The sequence below is a fragment of the Aedes albopictus genome, chromosome 2, assembly GCF_035046485.1.
Source record: "Aedes albopictus strain Foshan chromosome 2, AalbF5, whole genome shotgun sequence".
In the NCBI taxonomy this organism is placed as follows: Eukaryota; Metazoa; Arthropoda; class Insecta; order Diptera; family Culicidae; genus Aedes; species Aedes albopictus.
Window position 1 is genome coordinate 399,037,984 of NC_085137.1, and position 27,600 is coordinate 399,065,583.

Below are 27,600 nucleotides of genomic sequence, written 5' to 3' on the forward strand. Positions count from 1 at the left end.
TGGTACAGACTTGACAATATCAATGCTATTCAGATGCAAAATAATTTTAATGCTCAATAGTGAATCGCATACCTCCCAAAACCAAAAAACAATAATCCACAAAATGCCAAACAAGTCATAGAAAGAAAAAGCGCCCGATTGTTTATTTTGTCCAACAAACAGAAACTTCTACACTCTCCGACTCGCCAGTCACCCCGGAAAAAATGTCCCTTCAGTTCTGAAAAATATATTATTCCCAATTAAGCCTTTAATCGAATTGTCCGCGTGGTCTTGTAGTACCCCTACTAGGTAAGAACCAGTCATTGCCATACATATGCCATACATATGCCATACAATGCTAGACATGACCCCATGGATAGCATTTGCATACGTAAAAGCTTTGCTGATGTGACTTTCCTATTAGGCAATTCTCTCATCTCATGTTTGTCTTCGAAACCTTGTCAAGCATAGAAAATTGAAGTTGATAAGCAATACATTATAAGATTCGAATTCCCATAGAATGAGATCATTTATTCACACTACAACACCATAGAAGATAATAATATCACATTGGCTGATTACAGTGCAAATGCGAAGAATCTCCCTTTCCCCCCTATCCGCAACCCGGGGACGCGCCCTGTTGGATTTCGAAAGCCTCGGAGAATATTACAAACCTTCAATGGCATTCCCATACACTAACCCACATTGCCCATTCAGGGGTCTGACTGGGCCTATTACCCTCCCTCAGTTTGTAATATTCTCACCAACTTGGAATTATATTTTCCAGGCACATAAATGACTTCGACGTTCGATATACTTAGGGAACGTTCAAAATTTACGTCCATGATTTGGGGGAGGGGGGGGGGGTGTCTAGAAAAGTGTGACAGTACGTGTATTAGGTATAGGAAAACAGCATGACAGAGGGGGGAGGGGGGGTCTATAAATCCCAAAAAATGATGGACGTAATATTTGAATCTTCCCTTATGCAGCATCATGATCAGTATAACTATATCAGATGACGATGACTTGAAGATCTGATTTTTACAGAATTGTTTGTCATTGATTATACATTTAGCTATTCCAATCATTACTGCAAAGCACATCGACCACATGCCTGAAATCAAAGCTTCCTGGAAGAAATAATCCATGCCCAGGGAATATGGGAGCGTGAGATTACTGATGGCACACATATCCTATTCAACTGATCATATTTACTGCAAATTTTACAACGTTGTAACGTCACGTTTTTCTGGCATTTCTGTTGAAATTTCTCATAAAGTTTGTCTACCAATTTTTTTTGTGATATTCCTTACGTTTTTAAGGTTCAGTTTTTCTAAGCCAGTTCGAATCGTATTTTTCGAAATTGTGATTTATAATATGTGCCTAAATTCAATGATACAAATTATCACCTCACGAATGCTCAATCAACTTTAAAAAAAAAACACGAACACTTTTAATGCTTCCAGTGAGCTATTCGCTCTTTGAAGGAAGCACGACACTAGACAACGGACTAGCATGCAACGCCCAGTGGCACAGCCGAAAACTTTTCCTGACAGCTGCGGCGGGAATCGAACCCGCGCTCCTCAGCACGATGCGGTTAAATGCTTGGTGACACTAGCCGCACGACCACGAAGCCGCACAAATCAATTGTAGCCGCACACTTATCAATTGTATTTTTTATCGCTTGCGATTGAACTGCACACTGCTCAGCCACAGACAAACAGACGTAACACTTGCGAAATTTCCATCGACCACGCTTTTAACGATCATTTTAAATTTTCATAGTTGTGGCTTTCACAACCAGAGGCGCGCGCATCGTATTCCTATGCGTTTGACGTTTCACAGCCAACAATGTTGATCAGCGTCGAGTCTGTTCGTGTGCTACAGGTCGGACTCGATTATCCGGGTGACCCCAAAATTATTTCACCCCGTATAATCGAATCAACCGGATAATCGAGCCATGCTTCTTTTCTTTTATTTTTGATGTTCTTCAATCAAAAACTGTACCTTAAACATAAAAGCTAACATACATGACGTTGTAGTGCCTAAACTTTACGTCTGGTAGTATTACAAGCATGTTTTTTGAAAATGAAATTTTAGCTGAAAAATGTAAAAAAATAAAAATAATTTTCAAATAGGCTAAATCTTATTTACAGGTATTGTATTTGATGTTTATCACATTTTTTGACATACTGTAATCTAAAAATTTGTAAACAAAGCAAAAACAAAGTTTTCCCCGGATAATCGAGCCCCGGATAATCGGGCCCCCGGTTAATTGAACCCCCGGATAATCGAGTCCGACCTGTATTCGTACGGGTGCACAATGGTCGGAAAAAGATAAAGTTCGGCCAAAACTCTTTTTATGTGTTTAATCGAAGTTATAGGTTATCTAGATATGTTATATAGTATTTTTAGTGTTAAAAAGGGGTATTCAAAAATTACGTAACTTCAATAATTTCAAAAAACGGTAAAAATCAGTAAACCCCACATTTTTTGCGTTTTTTGTTAAAAAATCAATTTGAATTTAATTAAATGATCATCTTTCGATCAAAACCAATTAAGTTTGTTCAAAACGTTTGAAAAATGTGGGAAAATAAATATTATTTCAGTCAAAAATGGAAAAATAACGTAAAATATATAAAAAAACATGACTTTTTTAAATAGCTCTAATTTGAAAAACTGCAAATTTCTGCAAAATATTTAAACGTTTTTATGCAGCCCTAAGCATGATGTTTAAGATGTACTATTCGAAATTGCGGCGTCACGTGACGACACGAACCGTTTTTTAACTTAAAAACTACCAAAATAGATGAAAATTTGAAAAGTTTTGTGACATATTAGTTTTGCACCATGCGTGCATTCAAACAGTCCAGTAACAAGCTTTCATATGCTGGATAACATAAAACATGTATTCCATTCTCAAAATATTATTATTTTACTTTTTCCGAATAATTATTTTTTCAATTTTATGACTTAGGCCACTTTGGCAGTGAAAATGTCATTGAAATACAAAAGCTGGTATGCTTTTAATTAAGAATCATAAAACTACAATACATTATCTTTGTTATAAGGTGAAATAAAGTTTAAAAATATCAATTTTGTTTTTTGGGAGTTTTGGCCGCCCCTTTGTATGGAGCCCGACCAATGTGGGGTGGTTGGTTTGATAAAGCCAGGAAGGGTGAAAACGTATTCGTTGTCGAAAACGACTCGCATCATTTCGCGAATGTTTTCACCAAATAGCAAGCTTGCCTAAATTTAAAATCTAAGCGTTGTTTTGAGTATCCCGAAAATAGTAAGCTGACATCCGGATAAACTCTAACAAACAAGAAATCACTCACTATGGAGCGGACCTGGTGTGATGGTTTAAATACGTGACTATCACGCTGAAGATCTGAGAGTGAATCCCTCTCCGGACAAACTCATAAATAAGAATTGCGGAAAGGAAGTACCTAAAACGTGAGTCCTGAGATGGACTAGCTTTGGGCTAAAAACCTCGTTCATCACTCATAAATAAAAAATCACTCATGATTCAGAAACCAATGGTCATTACACCGTTCAACACTAAATTTTGTTATGAGATGAGAAAAAAAAAGAACAGGGGTTTGGGACCCTAGAAGTGTCATAGTGAAAGAATTTTTGAAAAATATTGAACCGGGCCTTCACAGTTCATAACCGGAGTTTGTATGGAGAACTTGGGGTGTTTAATTGGAATGTGCATTAGAACGTGCCGTGCACAGTGCATCAGAATTCAACCATCGCGCAACAATAATGACAATGTCGCAACCTGAATTTGTTGCGACATTCTTCCCAATGCGACATAGGTTTGTCCCAACTTGAAAAGAATGGGATAAAGATCATGCAGCACGAGTTTAGAGATTTTTAAGCCTTGCATTGTGATTTTCGAGCGGTAACTTCGAGTCGGTAAACATTGCAACGCTGCTGAAGATGTATCATCAAAAAGTTTCGATTTTGGGTTGGTAATAATTGATTATTCACGAGTTGAAAAGTACGCAACAAATTCAGCTTCCGTTTTGTCTGCAACAAAAAAATTCGGGATCATGTCATTATCTGTCACTAGTTGGGATAAAGAGTAATCGCTGCGCCTTTTTTGTTACTTGTTTTGTGCTTCTTTTGTCTGACAATTCTCTTCACTGGCCGTGCATATTTTTAGGCGTTAGACAATAACGAAACTAACCCAAATACCGAAAACGCCTAAAAATATGCACGGCACGTTCTAATGCACATATTAATTGAACACCCCAAGTTCTCCATACAAACTTCGGTTTTAAACTGTGAAGGCCCGGTTCAATATTTTTCAAAAATTCTTTCACTATGACACTTCTAGGGTCCTAAACCCCTGTTCTTTTTTTTCTTATTCCATAACACCAAATTTTGTAAAATTTTGTCGAGCAGTGTTATCAAATGTTTGGATTTTGTAATTTTCTTCGTGAGGCTTTGGAGGAGAGGATAGAAGTATAATATAAGGTATGCGCACAGCAAAATCTGGCCAAAGAAAATCAAGCAGTAATAATTCATTCCAACTTATTCCCAAACCAAAAGCAATTCATCGTAAAAAAGCATTAATTTACTTTAAATCAACATCAAGACATTGCTGATTTGACTTGTTATATCCGTCATCTCGAGTTTTGAGCTTGAGTCCTTCCGTAAAGTTTTGCACAGTACCTTCGACCGCATGCCAAGAAATTTTTACCACCTTTGTGTCAAAATCAATCTTATTTTTCGATGAAAGCTGTCGTTCTTGACATTTTTTGAAGGTTCCAATTCACGGTTACTCAATATTTTTCAATTAGGTTGAGTTTTGAAGTGTATGAGATTTTACGTTTTTTGAAAAAATGCAGTACAATTTCTACATAGTTTTCTGCATACAAACGCAAGCATTCTCCGCCAAAAACAGGGAACAAAAATCAATTCAAATCAATACACAATATCTAAGCTTTTGAATAAGGGGTGCCAGCCATTTTTCCCGACATTTCCCGTAGTGAAAAAGATGATTTGTTGTACATGTATTTCTAAAAGTTCGGTTTTCAAACCACAAATTCATATTGTTGATCAAACTATATATTTCTTGCCAAACTTCGATTTTTTCTTGCTCTTAAGTTGATCTGCAACCTTTCCAGGTCGTAATGATGTATAGCACCGAATACTTGAAAGCTAACTTAGGTCTGCGGGGACGGTCGCTTTAATGTACATTGTCAGATTTTCAGCACGTTTGTGCAAAAACTTTTCGAGGACTTCTTGTTCCCTTGACTCTATTTTAAACACAATGTCAAAATATATCCCGAAGTAAATATTTTTCGATTCCTTACACAATAAGCTTTCATTTGCGCCAGAGATTGCCACGATTCGTTGAAAATAGAGAAATTTCTATCCAAAATGCGGTGGCTAGATTTTGCTGTGTGCATACCTTAATTGTGAAATTGTGTAAGAACTTAGATTTGAAATGAATAAAGTAAGAGAGACGAACCAGCCAATGGTTAAGTCTCTTAAATAAAGACAAATCAATCAATGAATAAAGTGTTACCACCCTGAACTGCAATTAGTGCCTAACAGCATAAACAGTCCACAACCACGGTTTTAGGGTTGAAGCCACAGACCATCATCATCCAGTAGACAAAGTTCATACAAAGTTTTAAATATTTATGAAAAACGTAGGTAAACTTTGATCATGCCAGCGAATAATACTTAGTAATAATTTAGTAGTTTCACAACATATAAAAAATGAAGCGTTCAAATAAGATTCGAATTGATAACCCTTGATGCTAGACGAGGACTTATCACATGTATTGTGTATGCTGAGATTGTTTCCTACGAAAATTGGTAAATATTTCGAGGCACTTTACACTTTGAGAAATAAACGTTGCCAATAGTAACTATAACTGTTATCGAAACGCGTCAGTTCACTGACTAAATGCTATTGAGGTGAGATTATCACATAACTTACCGAAAGCTCTCATATACTTTGTTCCAATATATTTCCTAACTCGAAAACGCCAATCTACAAAAATGCGATCATTTCCCTTGATCTTCACTTGGTCAAGCCCAGCAATTGCACCGTTTGTTCCTTGTACTTCTGCAAATTGTACTCGTTTTCACCATCGTTGAAAAGCTGTTCCACTGCGGTGCCGTAGCTAACGGGTGCATCCTGGCGGGACGACTCGCCTTCCGCTTTGCCCCAGTTCAAAATCGCCTCCGCGTTCACCTTGGACACATTGCGCTGGAAATCGTAGTACTCCATATCGGCTTCCGTTTTGGTATCCTCCCATGGTTCCACCACGTTGGATTCGTGGTACAACGCGGTTAGGAGATACATAGCATAATCGTAATTTTGCTTCTTCAGAGGACACCGATCCGTTACCAGCGTAAGGACATCCGTGTCCGGATTATACCGTTCGCCAACCAACCGCAGGAACTTATCTTTGGCGTGCTTGTTCAGCTTGAGTGTGTCCACTTTCAACTGAATTGTGACGATCCGGGACAAGGGATTCCGAATGGTTGGCAACGCGTGACAGTAGTCGGACGAAACGTAATCCACTGGGAAGTGTTGCTTCATCTTCTCTTCCGTTTCCAGTCCCTTGGGCCAGGGGGTGCAGAATTGCTTCAGTGCTTCGCACTGTTGCTTGATGACCGGCGGTGTCAAGTGCAGGAAGTTCGGAATCTTCATGAGCTCGGCATTGGCGAATTTCCCTGGGGGAACCTGATGCTTTTTGGAGACGTAGCCTTGGCGGAGTTGCAGGGGTACAGTGGCTGGAACGAAGGTTTTCGGACCCGGCCAAACGGCACCCCAATCCTGATCGGTGGCCATCTGCTGTGATCTGCGGGAAGGAGTGGTTGCATTTTAATTCAAGTGATAATTAGATTGAAACCTACCTTGGCGGGGGAACCTCCACTCTGGTCATTTTTCGCCGAGCGAATCGCTGTGTCTTCACTTGTTTAAAGTTTAATACGCGGAACTCTACATCGGAGGAGAAAAAGCGTTTTCAATCATAATTATTTTAGAGGAAGATTCAATGTTTACCTTCATCATCGGCATGGTTTCTGGTGTCGGGCTCCTGCTGCGTAGAACGCCACCGGCAACCCACAATCCGCACCGGAAGCTGCAAAGCCGGTAGTCCCACTAGTCGAGTAATTGAAGCCATTTCAATATGTATTACAAACTAACAAGTTTACTGGTAAAATTCGGAACCACAAAATCCGAACAGATTTTTGGATCACACAACACTCGTTTACATCATGCCGCAGAAAACTTCGAATCCGATCTGTCACTTTCGGAACCTTACAACGTTCGTTGATAGGTTGGTAAAATCGATAAAGAAGCTCGAAGCGAGGTTTCAAAAACTGAACGAAAGCTTTTCCCTTCTTCGTCAAATTTAAATCCCCATCGAAGAAAGCAGCGCACTGCTCTGTTGCTGCACCGCCACTGCTGCTGTTGGCGTGTCTGACTGGAAGGCTGGAAGCAAACAAAACAACGGTCATTCTTGCCGCGGTCGGTCGAATCAGTGATCTTTGAAGTGCAACTGCCGCCGTTGTTCCGGATTATTCGTGTTGGTTCTGGTAGCGGCGTGCTCGGAGTGTTGCTCGGCGATTTCGCGAGTGTGGAAAAGTGCGAAAAACTTGTGCAAATTGGTGAAAAACATTGCGCGGAAAAAGCTGGTGAGCTGAATTATTGCATCCGGCGAGGGAAAAAAAAGTCAGAAAAATGGGTGACAGCAAAAACATCAGGGTGGCCGTTAGAGTTCGACCTCTAAACCGACGGGAACTGGAGCAGAATCAACGGAACATTATCAAGGTACGTTGCAGATTAAGGACAAGGCAGGTACTTGATTAATATCAATTTATTACCTAAATTAGGTAAATTTTGTCGATTGACTCGTCAAAAAGTTCCATCGGCTTGAAAAAATTCCACAGCCTGCCTAATTCACAACAGGGTGTGTCATAATAATTATTTTGTGCAATAGGGTGAATGTACCAATTATTGCAATAGTGTAATGCCAAACAACTTTATTTTCCTTTTCACGAACGTCATAGAACTGAAAGAAGTTTTCATTATTTTATTTTTCATCATTACATGCCTATCATTTATGTTTGAATTTATAAAAAAAAGTACGTTTACTGGCCTTGTTTACGATTCGGACTTGGCGAGATTTCGTCAACTTTCAATTAGTTGTGTGTGTGATTGAATTCAAATTGAGGGTCCGCATGCACTGAGAAGTGTGCAAATTGATGTCTTGCTGGTGGGATTCTTCCAGGAGGTCCGCTTTGGAAGTTTCTTCTGAGTTTCTTTAAAAGGATTTATGGTGGGATTCTTCCGAGAGTTCTTTCAAGAATTCCTCTAAGAAAACCTTCCGTGAATTTTGTAGAGATTCCTTCTGGGATTTCATAAGGCGTTCCTTCTGAGACTCCTCCATATCATCATAATTTTTTTTCGAGATTTCTCGAAAAATTCGTTTCGAGGTTCTTCTTGGATTTTTTTCTAGATTTCCTCCGAGAGTTTCTTCTGAGATTTTTCAGAGAGTTTGTTCCTTTTGAGATTCTTTTTTCTGGATTCCTTCGAAAGTTTCTTCAGAAATTCTTACAAGAGATTATTCTAAGATTCATAAAATTGAGATTTCCAATTGAGACAGGGTGTCTACTACCTGGAAAACCTGGAAAACCTAGAATCCTCAGGGAATTTTTTTTAACAGGGAATAACCTGGAATACTCAGGGAATATCTAGAGTACTCAGGGAAATTTTACTCCGATAAAACAAACATTGGGTCGTATGAATAAAAACCTGGTAGTAAAAATTTATATAGAAATTTCGCTATAAGGATTTTTTCCAGAAATTCTGTCAGGGCTTATACCTCCTGGAATGTCTATCAGGATTTCTTATAAAATTCCTTCCGCATGTTTGACGCTGTTTTTTCTTGGTATTCCTTTTTATTTTTTTCCGGAAAGGTATACTTCCGGATTCCTTCCAGGATTCCTGAACTCCAACTGACTTCTCCTGGAGTTTTTTTTTTCCTCCCCTGTTGGGGAATTTAAGCCACTGCGTCCAATAAGCTGAACTTTTGTGGCATAAAGAACAACTGGAACTCCTGGAGTTTTTCACGGGGATACTGTTTCTTCCCGGAGTTCTTCCAGTGCTTTGTTTAAAGAAATCTTCCCAGGATTTCTACCAGATCCCGAATAGTCTATAAGAATTTCTGTCAGGATAAATCGTAGAATTTCTCTCGGCATTCCTCATTGAAATTTTACAATATTCCTTTCGGTGTTCCTCTTGGGACTTCCCCAGAATTTCTTTCGGAGTTGCTAAAGAAGTTATTCCTGGGGTTTCTACTAAAGTTCCTCCAAGGCAGGGTTTCTGAAGGAGTTTCCATGAATTTACTTTAAGAGTTCCTCAAAAGATTACTTTCATTTTTTTCCTGTAATACCTTCAAACAATTGCTTTGGGCTTTCTTCAAGATGTTTTTCCTGGTCTCCTACAGGAATTTCTTAAAAGTTTTAGCGAGGTTTATTTTGAATTATTACCTGAGATTTCTCTCGGAGTATCTCCTGAAACTTCTTTCAGAAGATTCCTTCCGATGTTGGTCATGAAATGTCTCTCAGAGTTTTTTCTTTATTTTCCCTGGACTTTCTCCTAAGATTTTTTCCCGATTGCCTTCTGGGATTTCCACAGGAATTCCTGCTGATATTTCTCATTGAATTCTTCTCTTGCATTTTTTCAGAGCCAGGCTGTTCCTTGTAGTTGTACCGGATTTTTTGCAGTTATCCACCTGAAATTATTTTTACAGATATTCTCTGCATTATTCCCAAAATTCTTCTCGGAATCTTTACCAGAAATTGTCCCAAGATGCTGGATACTCCTTTAGAGATTTCTCCCAAAGTTATTCCATTGCAGTTATTATTGGGATTCTTAGGTTTTCCTCGGAATGTCTCCTGTTATAACTTATGAAATACCTTATAGGAAATTCTTGGAGAAATATTCGAGGGAACTCAAGAGAAACTCCGCAAAGTGTTATTGAAGAAATGTCGACAGGAACTTCAGGAAAAACCTGAGAAAAAATGAGTCATTTCGAAAAAAGTTCTAGGTAATAGTAATCCCGAGAAGAAATATTAAGGACATCCAAGGAGGAATTCGGGAAACCTCATGGAATCCTGAAATATCGGAAAACTATCGGTAAAAATCCCGACATAAACTATTGGATAGCTATTCCGGAAAACCACTAAAAAGACACGGACACTGGCTTCATCCGGAGGCTGTACCGATTGAACGAAACTTAACACGGATAAAAAGCTATTCTCGTGAAAAATTTCATCGCTCGGAGCGTGAATCGAATCCTCATTTATCCGGATTCTAACCGCATGGCTACGAGGCTCAACCAATGAAATTCTTGAAGAACTTTGAATAGTTTTGGATGGATCTTCAGGAGGAATCCAACGAGAATCTCTGGAAGTATTTTTTTTTATCTGTATTAACGAGATTTTTAGCCCTAGGCTAGTTCATCTCGGGACCCACACTTTACTTCCCTTCCGAAGGAAGAACTCACATTTTGCGAGTTTGTTGGGAGTGGGATTCGATCCCAGGTCCTCGGCGTGATAGTCTAGTGTTTTAACCATCACACCAGGTCCGCTCCACCTCTGGAAGTATATCGGAAAACCTTTGCAAGAAATATCCGGACGTACTCAAACAGATATCTCGTGAAAGAATCCTGCGGAAAGCCAGAAAGAACCTTTGGAAGAAATTCCAGGAATTACGCTCAGAAATCTTGAAAGAATTTTTGAAGAGCTGGGGAACTTACGTATTTTCGGCAGTTTTGTTCTCTTCGTCATGGGGTTTTTTTGAAACCTGCTGAACTCAGAGTTGGCATCAAATCCTTCCCAACCAAGCTGAATATGATCAAGTTTCAGGCAATTTGGTCGACATAAATCCCTCATGACGAAGAGAACCAACCTGCCGATGATACCCTAAGTCACCATTTATATTATTTTTAGAAAATTTGGGTTATTTTTTGAATTATAAACTTTTACGGGTTCGATTCCCGGTCGGTCCAGGATCTTTTCGTAAAGGAAATTTCCTTGACTTCCTTGGGCATAGAGTATCTTCGTGCCTGCCACACGATATACACATGCAAAATGGTCATTGGCAGAGGAAGCTCTCAGTTAATAACTGTGGAAGTGCTCATAGAACACTAAGCTGAGATGCAGGCTTTGTCCCAGTGAGGACGTTACGCCAAAAAGAGAGAGAAAACTTTTAAAATTTCATTTGGAAAAACCTGGAAAACTCAGGGAATTTCATTTTGAGTTATGAGTAGACACCCTGTGAGATTTTTTCAGGAGGAACTCTTTCAGAAACTCCTTCCAAGATGCCTTCGATTCCGTATCGTGGTTTCTCTAGGATTTTTTTTCCAAGGTTCCTCCAGGAGTCATCCATGAGTCATGGATACATCCCTGAACAAAAATATTGAAGAATTCCTGAAATTTCCGTAGGAACTCCTGAATGAATTTTTGAAGAAATCACTTGAGGAATTTCTAGAGCAATCCCTGGGAAGATTTCCTGGATAAATAAATCATCCCTGAAGAAACACCTGCGTGAATTCCTAGAGCAATTCCTACAGGAATGCCTGGAGGAAGCCCTGTAAAATCCTTGGAGGATTTCCCGTAGGAATTCGTGGAAGAATTTCTGAAAGTAAATCTTGAGGAATTCCTGGATAAATAATGGTAGGAATGCCTAGAGAAATTTGGAGGATTCCTTGGAGGAAATTCTGGAGACATTCCTGGAGGAATTCTGAGAGGAATCCCTAGAAACATTTCAGAAGGAATCTCTTGACGAATTTCTATAGGAAATCTTGGAGAAATTTCCGAAGGAATCCTTGGAGGAATTCTTGGGGAAATCCCTTAAGGAATCCCTGAAGCAATTCCTGGGGAAATCTCTAGAGAGAATCTTAGAAATCTCCAGAGGTATGCTGAAGAAATTTTTGAAAAAAATCCCTTGAGGAATTTCAGTAGGAATTTAAAGCGGAATTCCTGGAGAAATCCCTGGAAGAATCTCTGAAGAAATTCCTGGAAAATTACTTGAAGCAATCTCTGAAAAATTCCTGAAAGAATTTCTGAAGAAATCTATGGTGGATTTCCTGGAAGAATACTTTGAGGAACTTCTGGAGGAATTCCTGCACGATTTCTTGGACATTTTTCTGGAGGAATTCCTGAAGCAATTCCTGATGGAATCTCAGGAGAAATTCCTGGAAAAAAAAACCTGGAGGAATCCCTAGAAGAATTTCTGACATAATTTCTGGAGGATGTCCAGGAACAATTTTTGGAGAAATTCCTGAAGGAATTCCTAAACAAATTCCTGGGATAAATGCTGGAGGATTTCCGGGCGGAATGCCTGGAGAAATTCCTACAGTTATCCCTGTGGGAATTGCTGGAGGAATCTGTAGAGGAATTCTTGAAAGAATTACTAGATGAATTTCTAGTGGAATATCCAGAGAAATTCTGGGAGATTTCTATTTCTATTATTTTTCTATTTCTGAAAAAAATCCCTTTAGAAAATTCTGGAGGAATTCCTGGAGAAATCTTCGAAGTAATTCCTGAAGGAATCCTTGGGGGAATCTTTGAAGAAATCCCTGAAAGAGTTCCAAGAATAATTCCTGTAAGAATACCTGCAGGAATTCCTGAACAATTCCCGAAGGTACTCCTCCAGGAATTTCGTGAAAGAATTTCTGAAGAAATCCCTAGAAGAATTTGCTGTAAGAATCCTTAGAAGAACTTATGGAGGATTTCCTAGAGGAATAATCGAAGGATTTCGAATCCCTGGGAAAAAAACTGGAGAAATTCGTGCAGAAATCTCTGAAGCAATACATGAAGGAATCTCAGGAGTATCTTGGAGAAATACCTGGAGGCATCCCTGTAAAATTCCTGAGGGTATTTCTGCGGAATTTTCTAGAAAAAAATCTGAAAAAATCCCCAGAAGATTTTCTGGAAACAATCTGGAGAAATTGCTGACAAAATTTCGGAAGGATGTCCAAGAACAATTGCAGGATCAATTCCTAGAGAAATTGCTGGAGGATATCCTGAAGAAATTCTTGAGTTAATTCGTGGAGAATTTCCTGTAGGTTTTTCTCTGGTAATTGTTGGAGGAATCATTGAAGGAATTCCTGGAGGAATTCTTGCAACAAATATTGGATGAATTTCTAGGGGAATCTTTAGAGATACTCTGGGAAAAATATCTGAAAAAATCCCATGAGAAATTCCTGGAGGAATTCCTAGAGAAATTTCTGAAGAAATTCTGGATGGAATCCTGGGGGAATCTTTGGAGAAATTCGTGGAGAAAACCCTGGAAAAATCCCTGAAGAAGCTCCTGGAGGGATTTTTAGCGGAATCCCTGGAGGAATCCATACAGCAATTCCTAGAGGAAAATCTGGAAAAATTCTTGGAGGAATCACAGGAATAATTCCAGAAGATATTCCTAGAGAAAATCCTGGAAGAATTTCTGAAGGAATTCCTGGAGGATTTTCTAGAGAAATTCCTGGTTGAATTGCTGACATAATTTATGATATGGAATTCCCTAATTAATTCCTGGTGATATTCTTGGATTAATCCCTGAAGATATTCCTTGATCAAATCCTGGAGGAATGCCTGCATTAATTTCTGGAGCAATCCTAGTAAGAATTCCTGAAGCAATCCCAGGAAAAAATCCTGGAAGAACTCCTGGGGAATTCCTGGAGGAATTTCTGTAGGAGCCCCTGAAGCAATTGCTGGAGGAATATCTGGCAAAATTCCTGGAGGAATCGCTGAGAGAATGCCTTGAAAGTTTTCTGGAAGAATTCCTGGTGGAATTCTTGGAGGATTCTCTGAAGTAATTCCTGGAGAAATCTTTGGATGAATTCCTGTAGGAGTCCCTGTAAAAAATTCTTGGAGCAATCCCTTGAAGAATTCCTAGATAAATTTCTGTAGGAATTCCTGGTGGAATTCTTAAAGGAATTCCGGAAGCAATTACTGCAGAAATCTCTGGAGGAATGGCTGGAGGAAGTCCTGAAGGAATGCATTAAGGAAACCCTGGAGGATTTCTTGAATGAATCTCTAAAAAAATCTTGTAGGAATTCTTGGAGGACCCTGTAGGATATCCTAGCTAGAGGAATGCCTGTAGGAATTCCCAAAGGAATCTCCAGAGAAACTCCTGGAGAAATCTCAAGGGGAATTTCTGGAGGATTTTTTTTTAAAGAAATCCCTTCAGGAATTCCTGGAAAAAAAATCCTGAAGAAATTCGTGGATCTCTTAAGGTGAAACATCAAGAAATCCCATTGCAATTTTCCATACAAATCTGACGAAGAAAGCATCGAGCCAAGCCGCACTTGTTTTTCCTGACTTCGCTCACTTGCAAAAAGGGGCAGCTTTTACAATTCGAGAGCATTTGTTTACGAATTTTCAAGATTGGTGCTCTTGAAAACGTGAGTAGGGGACCAAGTCGGCCATTGTGGCAGCCATGTTTGTATTCTCTGAAGTTTCTCTTTAAGGAATTCGTAGAGGAATACCAGGAATAATTCCTCAAAAAATCGTAGATGGAATTCTTTGATTCCTGGAGGAGTTTCTTAAAAAATACAAGGATGAATTGCTGAAGGAATCCTTTGAAGAGTTCTAGAGGAATCTCTAGACTAAAAGAATTCCTGAAGGAATCTCTAGAGGCATTTCTGAAGGAATCCCTGGATGAATTTTTAGGGAAATCTCTGCAGCAATCCCCAGAGGAATCCCTGGTATAATTCTTGCAGGAATCTGATGAAATTCGTGGAGGAATCCCTTGAAAAAAATCCTTGAGAAATCCCAGGAAGAATTCCTGAAGAAAATGCAGATGGAATCCTAGGAGAAATCCTGAAGGAATTCAAAGAAGGATTCGTGGAGGAACTCCTTGAGAAATCCCTGCAGCAGTTCCTGAAGGAATCCCTGCAGGAGTTCCTAGAGTAACCCCAGGAAGAATCCCGGAAGCAATTCCTAGAGGCATTCCTAATGGAAAATTCAAACAGTCCCTAGGGGAAGTACTGGATTAACTATTGGAGGAGTTCCAGAAAGAATTCCAAGAGGAACTGCTGAAGGAATTCTAAAAAGTGTTACTTTCAAAATCCTTGATGGAATTTTTAGAATAATCCCGGAAGTTGTTCCTGAACGAAACACAGGAGAAATTCCCGGGTGAATCCCTGAAGAAATGCCATGAGGTATCCCGGGAACAATCCCATGAGGAATTCCTTAGGAAATCTTAGGAAAGCTTTCTTAACAAATTCCTGGAAGAGTTTCTGTAGGAAAAAAATATGAACGAATCCATGACTGCAATAACTTTTTAGAAGAATTATTGTTGGAATCTTTGGATGGACTCCCAAAAGAAAGTTTTCTACAATGTTTCAAAGAACTCCTGGATTAATTTTTACCTAATCTCTGGTAAAATTTCTTGTAAGGGTTTCTGGAAGACATTCCTGCTAAAATACTTCGAATTATTACAGATTGAGTTATTGGGGCAATCTCAAGTGGAATTCTTGAAGGAATATATAAACCCCTGAAGAAATCTCTGAAACAACACTTGCAAAAATACCTAAAATAATTTCTATTGACATTCCTTTGAGAATTTCTCGAGTAATTCCTAAATGGATCATCGAAAAAAGCACTGGGAAAATCACTGGAGGAACCTCTAAAGATGTCCCAGGAGAAATTCCCGGAAGAATGTCTGGTGGAACCCATAGAGGAATTCTTGAAAAATTCTCTGGAGCAATCTATGATGGAATCACTGGAGGAAGCTATGCTGAAATTCCTGGAGGAATTCGTCGATGCATTCTTGCAGAAGTATCTGTGAACATTTTTGAAGGAATCGTAGGAGGAATTCTAGAAGCGTTTCTTGGAACAAATCCTAAAACAATCCCTATAGAAACCCTGCAAGATACCCATGAAAGCATTCACGAAGGAGAAACTCCTGGAGAAATCCCTTGAAGAATTTCTGAAATAATCACTGGGGCAGGGTCACGAACCATCAACAAGCTTGCTGAATATTCGCCATGTGATAGCTGAGTCGGCAGTGGCCAGTCAACGCTTTGACCAGCATGCTGCAATTATGCTTAGACAGATTTGTTAGATACTTCGCCACCCGTAGAGATGGCTCCGTACAATACAATTTTGTTTGACGACATGACTCCAAACTATTCCAGTATTGTTTGTGCTGAGTGGCAGCCCAGGTGTGAATTTGAAGCTTTACCCAACACTTCGATACCGGAATAGCTGGCTCAGGACCAATGAATTCATGTGATGCTCCAGCGCGAGCTAGCTCATCAGCCAATTCATTTCCAGCGATGGAAGAATGGCCAGGTACCCACACAAGGTAAACAGCGTTTGCTGAATTCAGCTCCTCGATTTGAGTTCGACAAGCGATAACTATCTTCGACATGGAGTTGGCCGAAGCAAGTGCTTCAATAGCAGCCTGGCTATCTGAACAGAAGTATATTACTTTGCCCATTACGTGCTGCTGAAGTGCTGATTGCACTCCGCACATAAGAGCAAAGATTTCGGCCTGAAAACGGTGCAGTGTCTACCAAGTGAGTAAGACTGATACAGCCTTGGCTCACGAGAATAAACGCCAGCACCTGCTCGACCTTCGAGAAGGGAGCCGCCATCAGTGTAACATACGATGCCGTCTGAAATACTTCTCTCCAGATATCCAGATGTCCACTCTTCCCCTGAAGGGAATTTCGTGGAAAATGTCCTATATGGAAAATTACAAGCAATTGTAAGATCACTTGGAGCAAGGACAACTTTGTCCCAATTCACCAAAAGTGGAAACAGCGAGGTGTGTGTTGAACTGCAGTTCACAGGAGTTTCCTCTAGTAAACCGAGTACCCATAAGCGGTAAGTGCAAGAAAGTGCTTCTTGTTTGAGATGAATGTGTAGTGGGGCAACGTCAAAGAGAACCTTGATCGCTACCGTGGGAGTTGAAGAGAACGCTCCATACATCGCCATTAAGCACATCCTTTGGAGATGGCCTAATTTTGATTGGATTGTTCTCACTTCCCCCTTTTGCCACCACACAAGACATCCATATGCCAATATGGACGAACAACAGTTGTGTAAACCCATTTGATATACTTGGGTTTTAGACCCCAAGTCGTACCAAAGGTTCGCCGGCATTGCCCGAAGGCCATACAAGCTTTCTTGATCCTGAATTCAATATGAGGTGTCCAGGAAAGCTTGGAATCAAGAATGACTCCAACGCACTTTACCTGTTTAGTCACATTGATTTCAGAATCAAAGAGACGCAAAGGTCAAACACCATTACGGTTTCGCTTTTCCGTGAAAAGAACAATAGATGTTTTAGTCGGATTTACCGAAAGGCCATATTGGCGACACCAACCCTCAACTAGGTACCTGAAGAGCGTTTTGCATCAGATCGAAAAGGGTGCTGATGCACATACCGACTAACAATGTTAGGTAGTCGTCGGCAAAACCATAAGTAGGAAAACCACTATTATTGAGTTGCCTCAATAGCGTGTCTGCTACCAGATTCCACAAAAGCGGTGATAAGACTCCCCCTTGGGGGCATCCACAAACACTCAATTTCCTAATCCCTGCTAGACGCAATGTCGAGAAGAGATATCGGTTTTGAGCATTTGGTGAATCCAATAGGAAATCATTGGAGATATACCATGATTCCATGCGGCTTCCAATATGACATCGAAAGGCACGTTGTCAAAGGCACTCTCGATATCTAAGAAAACACCCAAACAAGATTGCTTTTGAGCGAATGCCTTTTCGATATCGTAAACAACTTTGTGTAAAAGAGTCACAGTGGACTTTCCAGATTGGTAAGCATGTTGGTTCACATGAAGAGGCGCATTGGCTAGATGAACATCACGGATGTAATGGTCGATAATGCGTTCTAAGCATTTTAGAAGAAAAGAGGTCAAACTGATAGGTCTGAAACTCTTTGCTTCTTCATACGACCCACTTTCGGAACAAACTTTACAGTAATATCTCGCCAGGATTTGGGAATACACCACACCAACAACGTTTCCAGCCTACGATGCTTCGCGATAAGCTGATCGAAAAGCATCGGAAGCGATGAAAAGACAGGCTTGGCTGGAACGCAACAGCTCAACGGCGAAATGGAGCAGCCAACAATGCTGATCAGCGTGGAATCTGTTCGTGTGCTATTCGTACGGGAGGCTGATTTGATAAAGCGAAAAAGGGTGAAAACGCATTCGTTGTCAAAAGCAAATCGCATCATTTCGCGAATGTTTTCACAAAATAGCAAGCTTGCTATAAAGATATTCAAGAAATCGGTAATCCCTGTAAGAATCACAAAAAAAAACCTGTAAGAATTCCGGGGAACGCCAGGAATGTCTATCCTTACAATTGCCAACAAGTTATAGGTAAACAAAGTCCAATTTCATACACGCTAACGCCGCTCAGCACTAAAGTGCATAATTTCCAGACCACACAAAAATGTGTTACAGTTACACATTCTTAAAATCAGCTCCTGTGTCCTCAAAATCGTTAAATTCGCAAATTTTTTTGTACAGCAATCTAGCTAGGTTTACTAGTGACCTTGGAAAACAAAAAAAATATCGACATTTCGCATCTAGACGAGTGTACGAGCTGTTTTCGAGAATGTGTAACTGTAACACATTTTTGTGTGGTCTGGAAATTATGCGCTTATGAGTAGGGCTTACACATTTTAGTGCTGAGCGGTTTTACTGTGTAATAATCTTTTTTTTTTGCAGGTGCTGGACCACACCACCCTCATGTTCGATCCGGACGAAGATGAGGATGAGTTCTTCTTCCACGGGATGAAGCAAACCCACCGGGACATCACAAAACGGGTCAAAAAGAAACTGACCATGGAGTACGACGACGTGTTCGACGCCGAGGCCAACAACGAGGCCATTTTCGAAACGTGCACCAAACCGTTGGTCCAGTCCGTCATGGACGGGTATAACTGCTCGGTGTTTGTGTACGGAGCGACCGGAGCGGGTAAGACATTCACCATGCTGGGCAGTGAGGAATGCCGAGGAATTACGTTTCTGACGATGAAAGAACTGTTCCGACAGATTGATAGCTTGAGCAATGCGAGGAAATTCGACATTGGTATATCGTACTTGGAGGTTTATAATGAGCTGGTGATGAATCTGCTGACAAAATCTGGGCCCTTGAAGCTGCGAGAGGATTCCAGTGGCGTTGTGGTCAGTGGATTGATTCTAAAACAGATTCACAACGCTGAAGAGCTTCTGGATCTGCTGGCTTTGGGCAATCAAAATCGAACGCAACATCCGACTGATGCGAATGCCGAGAGCAGTCGAAGTCACGCTATTTTCCAGGTGCACATCCGAATGGTGGACAAAAGCACCGGTCAGAAGCGAACTGTAAAGTTGTCTATGATTGATCTCGCTGGAAGCGAACGGGCGGCCAGCACAAAAGGTATCGGAATCCGGTTCAAAGAGGGCGCCAACATCAACAAAAGCTTACTGGCTTTGGGCAATTGCATCAACAAGCTAGCTGACGGCCTGAAACACATCCCGTACCGAGACTCGAATCTAACTCGAATCCTCAAGGACAGCCTGGGCGGGAATTGTCAAACGTTGATGATCGCAAACATTTCCCCTTCCTCACTGACGTACGATGATACCTACAACACTCTGAAATATGCTTCCCGAGCGAAGAAGATCCGCACCTCACTCAAGCAAAACATTGTTCCGACCAACGTGCCGAAGGAGTTCCTCGTCAAGAAGGTCAACGAGCAAGCGGCGGAGATCGAGCGATTGAAGGCCAGGTTGAAAGACATGGAAGAACAGAAATCGGCTGCCGTCGCAGCTGCCAAATCAGCACCAGCCGGATTCACGATGCCCAGCGAGGCCCTCCTCAATACGTGGCGCTCGAGGATCGACCAGTGCTATGCTACGGTGAGGAAAGCTCAGGAGCATTACTTTAATCTGCAGAGCAAGGAGAAGATCCTGAACCTCCGATCGAAGCTGAAGGCACAGGTGGAAAGCATCAAGAAAATTGTCACACTGGATGGAAAGCACCTGAATGCGGTAAGTTTTGTTTAATGCTGTTAGTTATGCAAGGAAAGCTATTGCCAAAATTGTTTAAGTTTATTTAACTTGTACATATCTTAAACACTCTAGTCTACTTCTGTTTTTACGTTTACCAACTGATATAGATCATAGTTCTCAGCCTAATGTTCTATGAGCATTTGTACAGTTATTAAGCTTGTGAACATTATTAGATGTTGAGCACCTTCATTAACGATTCGCTTTTAGCTCATAGACTTCTAATTATTTTGTGAAATCCTGTTTATTTTATTGGTACTTGACTATTGACAACAAATTTACATAATTGAAGTTAAATTTGTGAGACAACGGACAAAGTACGGTTAAAGGATTAAGGTAAAAATTTTATTTGATAGACTATTCGAAGGAAAAGAAATCGGAAGAACCCATAACTTTTTAATTGCAATATCTTTCGTTCTAGTCTTAACTTTATTTCGAACACATCATCGTCAACACCTTCCCTCACACCGCCTACTTATCGCCTAACAGTTCGGCCTGCTTGGTTTCCAGCATCTTCTCTGCCTCCTTGATGTATCCATTGGCAATGGCCGTCACCTGCGTCTGCACTTGGAAGCTCAAATCCTCCGATATATTCGCCTGCTTTTTTACCTGTTTGATCGTTTTGTTCTGGACGTCCTTGATGGCGTCCCGGCATTTGACAAACAGGGTCTTAGCATTTTTGGCCAATCCTTCTCGGTGCTCACGGGTCACTTTCGGTACCGGAATAAAAAGTGTCGTGCCGTCCTGCTGAGGGTTTAGGTTCATGCCGCTTTTCTGAATCGCCTGCAACACGGCTGGAATCGTTTGCGGAAAGGACACCAGATTGACCACCACGGTTTTGGGATTCTTTCTAACGACCTGGGCCAGTTCCTGTAGCTGGTAATCCTTTCCCTCGTATGACACTTTGAGGGTTTCGATTGCGCCGGTAGCCGATCGAAGCGATAGGTTCTTGATGTAATCTTCCTTCATGGTTTCTAGCATTTTCTCCATATGACCCCGAAGACTGCCGATGTCGATTACCTCGGCCAGCTGGTCCTCATTGATGTGAACCTTGGCAGTGCCTTTGTTTTCCTTTTTCCGGTCTTTGTTGTGCTTACAGCGAATTTGCTGTTGTTGATAAGCGACGATGGATGGTTGCAGCAGCTTTGGTGCAATAACTGCTGCAGTTGGCGCCAGTTGCGCTGCACATTCTGTGGCGCACACCGGAAACGCACGTAACAACACACGTAACTGACTAATCCGAATCATTTTATTTAAAGTTTTAGAGAATTGCGCACTTCTAGTTGCATAGGATTAAAATGAACTGCTTGCGAGCTGATGATTATCATAACAACAAACACCGATATGCTGCTGACATAACACTGACGGCGCGCGCATAACCTGTCTTTTAAATTTTGTTAATTTTGAATTTCTTCGTCAAGTCGAGTGAAAGTATCGTTAAAAAGCTTTCGACGGCACGGAGGGAATTTTGTTGTCGGAAACACAAATCCAACGTGATAAAAGAGCCTGAGTCCAAAATGAAAACAGAGAAATCTGCTTGAGAACGTTTCTAGATTGAGTTTAAATAAGGGCGAAAGTAACATGAGAGAGTTTTCTTCATCGACTCTCTCTTCTTCAAATTAAAGTGACAAGATGCAAGTATGGTTGCACTTTTTGGTCATAAATCGCTAGGTTGCGATGCAATCTAGCGTCTAAGTGTAAAAAAGTTCGATTGAATTTGCATCTTGTCACTTTAATTTGCAGAAGAGAAAGTCGATGAAGAGAACTCTCTCATGTTACTTTCGCCCTTATTTAAGCTCAATCTAACAAAACAATAACAATACGAAAACAACAACCGAATTTTGCTGATCAAATTTTAATTCCTATTTAGAAGTAATACAGAATAATTCAACTTAAATAAGGTTAATTGATACAGTTCTGACATAGTTTCTTGTTTTTCTAAGAACACTGCACGAATTTGATATTTTTTGCATTTAAAATTGCATTTATTTAATTATGCCTGAATTGATACCTGAGAATGCTAATTTCGCCCAATACTATGCGCCTCGAATCGATATCATTTTCAGAATCGCCTTTTACTATTCGCCTTGTTTATAATTTTGACAGAATTTCGCCATTTGCTTTCGCCGTGTTTACGTTTTGATTTCAGTTTCGCCTTCTGCTATCGCCGTGTTTACGTGTTGATTTCAGTTTCGCCTTTCACTTTCGTAAACAAAACACCAAACAAAACAAAGGAGTAGAAGGCGTAATTCTTGTTTTTGTTCGTTTGGAATAGAATGGGATTACGCCTTTCACTCAATCAGTGATTTTCAATAGTTAGAAAAGTGATATCAAGGAAACTTTGTGAGCATTTAGAAGACAAATCTAGCTTCTTTTCACTCCTGCAATTACTCAAATTGTGTACATTTTGTTGGTTACGGATTTTTCGCTATTTATTACGGATATATTGGCCTGCATTGCTCTACATTAACCATTGAAGTTGAATTAAAGTGACAAATGGCGCCACTATTGCTGGCTTACGATTATACTGGTATAATCGTAATTCAACAATAGTGGCGCCACTTCACACTTTAATTCAACTTTAATGGATTATATAGAGTAATGCATGTCAATATATGTGCGTTATTTATGCAACACGTACAGCTTCAACAGCGTGGTTCTTGGGAATCTCGCGCACAATATTATTAGTTTAATACACTGTTGCAGTAGATAATGCTCATGATTGCTCGCTGCTTGTTATGTTTCCTAGCGCCAATAAATGCTGCATTGAAATTTATCTATCTATAGAGACCTCTCCGGTTTCTGGAACGGGGGGCTCCCATACAGATTACTTCGTGGGGGACATCCCTATAGAGATGTATGTCAAAAAGCACAGTAGGCAGTAGCGTGGGACACAAAAAGACAATTTACTCCTGTACAATTTTTGAGTTCCATTTTGGTCCCATATCATCTGTGCAAAATTTCAGATCGATCGGAGGAACTATAATTTAGCGCCAGCCATTTTAAGTTTTCATACGATTTAGTATGGGGGAAAATCACTTTTTCATGAACCAACCCTTCAAAGACCGCAAAGCGATCTGAGGCATGTGAAAAAAGTTATTGACTGAAAACCGAATGGCATGCAAACGCTGTTTAACATGTAAGGAATTACAATAAATAATAAAATCTCGTTATTTTATCGATCGGGTGAGGCCTAATAACTTTTTCCACGAACGTCGCATCGATTTGCTGTTTTCAGAGGTTTGATTCCTAGTGAATTTTTCTACAGAAATCATTCGTTGACTTATTTTTAGGGATCTAGCGATTTTTCTTTGCAGGATTAAAATTTCCCCATAGTAAATCGTATGAAAAACTAAGAATGGCGGGCGCTAAAATATAGTTTTTCCGATCGATCTGAAATTTTGCACAGTTGATATGGGACCAAAGTGGAACTCAAAAAGTATACAGGAACTTGTGTTTTTCCATTTTTTGTATTTTCCCATATAAACCGTGTACCAGGCTAGTAGGCAGGCAGTACGACGTTTGCCTGGACAGCTAGTATTAGTATAAAATAGTTATTTATGTAACAAGTTGCAAAATGATGATTTTTTTTATGTTTTCGATTACTTGGCAATCGTTTGACTCATTTGTTCACAACTCAGTTCAGAAGCCCTATATTGTAATGTTATGTTCGGCAAAGTTGTAGATTAGTGTTTTTCCTACAATTATCACCAAAGACGCCATATTCTAACTCTAATATTTACGTCGTAAAAGTGTTAGCTACTCATTTTTCGATCGTTTAGTATGAGTAGGTGGTACCGCCTACTCTAGCTCTACCGCCGTATATGTAAAAGTTAGAATATGGCGTCCTTGGTGATAATTGAAGGAAAAACACTAATCTACAACTTTGCCGAACACCACAATTCAATATTAGGTTTCTGAACTGAGTTATGGACGATTGAGTCAAACGATTGCCAGGTGATCGAAAACATCCCTGTTCGTGACGCATCAAATTTTGATCTAAGTGTTACGTCAGTTTGACCGAGTCCTTATCGCAAATTGTGCTACAAATTCAAAACGTTTCATATTTTAGCTATAGCATATAGACTAATTTTTATTAAAAAAATGGTCCCTTGGTCCAAGAACCTGTATACTGCCCCTATTCGCATAACAGTCCCATGTTTGCTGAGTTTCCTATTCACATGGGATTGTTATGCGAATGGGGGTAGTATAGTGACTGTACAATTTGCCTTGTTTCACCCAACAAATAGGATATTGCTCGCTTGGAAGCTTCTATAGATCGCTACAACAAGCAAGTAACGCGTCAGAAGGATGAAATGAATCGGTGGGCCAAACGCTACAAAGATGCGATGAAAAGCCTGGAAGCTCTTCGTGAAGAAATTCGCGCCTCAGATCTTGCCACTTTGCTCGGATTCTACGTGCGAGCAAAGGACTACGAAATAGATGCAAACAAGTCAAATTACAAGAAAAACCATGTGATGAAAATCAACATGATCTACACGGATGAGAATAAACAGTTGGAGAAAATCATGGCACTGAGTGCAGAAATCGTTCAACAAGACTATTTGTTGCTAAGAAGCATGGGCAGGTTGGATAACGTGACACTGGAAAAGATGGAACAAATGGCTCGACTAGACATTTACACACGTGGCGTGAGGTTCACCGACGATGACGATCACAACGAACTGATGAAGGAAGTCAACATCACCGATACGAGTTTCGATGAAATTACAAACCTTTCGGATTGTGCTGATTTTCCCGCGCCGTCGGATGTGGAAGCAGATTGTGGCGTGAAACGGCTAAATGACGAAGATGAATCCGAGTCTGAGAACGAACGCAAAAAGGCCAAAGAAGACCACAATAAACAGTTGGAGTTCAAACGACCGAAAGCGCTGAGGCCGTTGAATCTTCAGCCGAAAAGTTTGAGCGTGAAGTCTACCGTCAGTAGGAAAACGCCAACTAAAACACAAAAAACGACCACAATTACACAGTTCAAAGTTCCTAAGCTGATTGTGAGCAATCCGCCAAAACCGTCCAGTGCAAAGAAGAGGCAAAAGGTGGCCAATTCATCCACGTCCTCCAATGACACTAGCGACACTTCAGACGGTCCGGATGAGAATGGCGGAATTGGCAACAGCACTTTCTGCATCGAAGGCGACAAAGACGCAACCAGTTCGTTGTTTTCCAATGTACTGGTTGGAAGCAATGTAGATCCGCATGTACTGAAAAAAGGTAAAATGTTTAAAACTTCGAAACATTACACTTGATCAATGGTAGTCGATGGAAAGCCCTTTCTTTACTATCAGAGTTCTTTGTCTCAGCAGAGGGCTTCCATCGACTTCCTGCGATCAATTTCTAAATCTCATCTTGATATCTCTATTCCACTGTAGTGCTCCGTCGCGCTTCGATGAAAGGCAATGTCATTTCCAAGGTGACGTTAACTCTGAACAAGGAGAATCGGAAATTCAGTCCCAAAAGGGTCGGTAAAAGTCCACGGCCTTTGCTACGTACCAACAGTAGTCGACGTAAGTATTGGATTTAAATTAATTTAGCACAAGTTTTAAATGAACAGAACTTTCGATCAACAGCCCATACCTCAGCAGCAAGCGTGATCAATCGGTACAGGATGATGAAAGCTGGTTCGGCGGCAGGAGCTTCGTCATCATCGGCGGTGCCTGGAAATTCTGGCGATGGCAAGTCAAATACCTACGACAGTGACAGCGATCGAAAAATCCGAAACATCAGGAAGTAAAAGACAATTTTGTATTCTAATATTTTGTATTGATGTTTGTATCGAAGCTTTGTAAATGTACTTTTGTGAATTTTCAAGGTTTTATGTGGTTTGTTATAATTTGATACCTTTTTTTTATTTGATGGAAATGTTGAACATGTCTATCTGCTTAGGCTAGGTGTTTTCTGAAAGAGTTACAATATTGGATGGAATTGTCTTTTTGAAAACTCTTGTAACTAAAGACACACTAAGAACTGCTTTAAATAAATATGACTAATAGCTGTTTGCATATTTCGATTAATCCATACTACAGAACTAATTATTCTACACCACAACAATAAGTTAATGCCTTTACCACATATAAAAGATAGAACAATTTATTTATAGTGTTTTGTCATGTAAATAAACATAATAATTGACTTATTCGCTCTTTATTGTATTATGATTCTGTTCCATAATCCTCTGTTATCTCTCCATTATGTTTTAATTCGCTGGGTGTCCATCAGGAAAAAATGGAAAGGTTAAAAGTTCAATATTGCAAAATATCGTTTTAGTTAAAAACAATCATGCCAAAATCGATGATTTTAGGGCCCCAAAAGGACAAAAATATTCTCAGAATTGTGATAGGGTAAAAACACTAGACTTCGCCCTTCTAAAATTCTGCACTAATCTTTGCCACATCATTCATAAAAAATGGAATTTGCATGGAGGGGGTGAAGACCAGAGCAGTGGCGAAGTCTAGTGCTTTTACCCTATCTCTTTTCGTTTTCGAGTTATCGGGCAAAATAATTTAGATTCCCTTTGGGATCTCAAAAAATGATCAAAATGTTATTTTTTCGTTAGTTTTTCGACAATAGAGACTTAGAGAAGTCTAGAACAAAAGAGAGTAAAACAAAATAAATTATATTCCAAAGAAGTTTAAGCAGGATTTCAGTTCGAACTCATGGAGGAACCTCTGATGTGACTCCTAACAAATTCCTGATAGATTTCCTGAGTCGATTGTTTCAGGTTCTTTCCGATGTTGACTTTACAGTTTTAGAATAGTTTGGAAAACGAAAAGCGTTGTAGCGCAGACAGACGTTCAAGCTGGACTCAAAAGCGTGTGTAAAAACATGGCCGCCACAAATTGCAATGTGGCAATCGGCGAGCAGATGGCGCTAGCGGCGTTTCCATTCAATCGCTGTGGTTCAACAAACTACACAGAAAAAACTGTTGTATAATATTACATCTGAACTGCTGCAACCCGATCAATACGTCGGTTGCATGAATATTAGGTTGTCCCAAAATTGCACATGGTCGAAAAGCTTGGGGGCTCACCCTGCAAATGATAGCTGAGGGTGTTAGAAACAAACTTTTGTATGACGGCAACTGTTAAAAATGACGTTTAGAGGTCGCCCCGGCGAGATTTTTGAGAAAAGGCCATTTTTCGTAATAAATTTCATACAAATATTTTTTACCGTACAAAAATTGGCAATACCCACTATGTTTATATGTTTTACAGCTTGATATAGATTCAAACTACTTGGGAAAAATAATTATCGACATGTTTTGCAGGTAACTTTTTGAGCTTACTAAAATTTGTAATTTTTTATATACTGTACCTTTTACCCATCATATATCATATATGAACTTTATGCTAATTTAAAACAATTTCCATAAAAAGATCGGAAATTTCATGAGGAAAAACTTTGCCGAAGACAGCATTGCGTTTTTTCTATCCGTTTTAGAGTTATTCACGATTTACTATTTAGTGAAATTAGGACTACGTAAATTAACTGTTACGTATTTTTACTGGTTCTAAAACATGATAGAGGG

General features: G+C 40.0%; 3 protein-coding genes across 4 annotated transcripts; 1 reads left to right on the forward strand and 2 right to left on the reverse strand.

Annotated features, from left to right (window-relative positions):
• Positions 1 to 5,955: 5,955 nt before the first annotated feature.
• On the reverse strand, positions 5,956 to 7,240 carry LOC109408031 (small ribosomal subunit protein mS35). Its single transcript, XM_019681256.3, has 3 exons — positions 7,016 to 7,240; positions 6,868 to 6,952; positions 5,956 to 6,812 (listed from the first exon to the last, which is right to left on the reverse strand). Exons 1-3 carry the CDS (start codon positions 7,134 to 7,136, stop codon positions 6,026 to 6,028), a joined length of 993 nt encoding a protein of 330 aa, XP_019536801.3. The 5' UTR covers positions 7,137 to 7,240; the 3' UTR covers positions 5,956 to 6,025.
• Positions 7,241 to 7,435: 195 nt separating this feature from the next.
• LOC109408030 (kinesin-like protein KIF18A) lies at positions 7,436 to 26,215 on the forward strand. Of its 2 annotated transcripts, none has more exons than XM_019681254.3 (5): positions 7,436 to 7,786; positions 18,729 to 20,036; positions 24,305 to 25,286; positions 25,445 to 25,579; positions 25,643 to 26,215. In XM_019681254.3, the coding sequence occupies exons 1-5, from the start codon at positions 7,697 to 7,699 to the stop codon at positions 25,804 to 25,806; spliced, it is 2,679 nt and encodes an 892-aa protein (XP_019536799.3). In that variant the 5' UTR covers positions 7,436 to 7,696; the 3' UTR covers positions 25,807 to 26,215. The 2 variants fall into 2 exon arrangements, with proteins under 2 accessions (XP_019536799.3, XP_019536800.3); XM_019681255.3 differs by having other exon boundaries at positions 25,469 to 25,579.
• LOC109408032 (ribosome-recycling factor, mitochondrial) lies at positions 20,444 to 21,542 on the reverse strand. Its single transcript, XM_019681258.3, has one exon. It carries the CDS (start codon positions 21,300 to 21,302, stop codon positions 20,526 to 20,528), a length of 777 nt encoding a protein of 258 aa, XP_019536803.2. The 5' UTR covers positions 21,303 to 21,542; the 3' UTR covers positions 20,444 to 20,525.
• Positions 26,216 to 27,600: the final 1,385 nt, after the last annotated feature.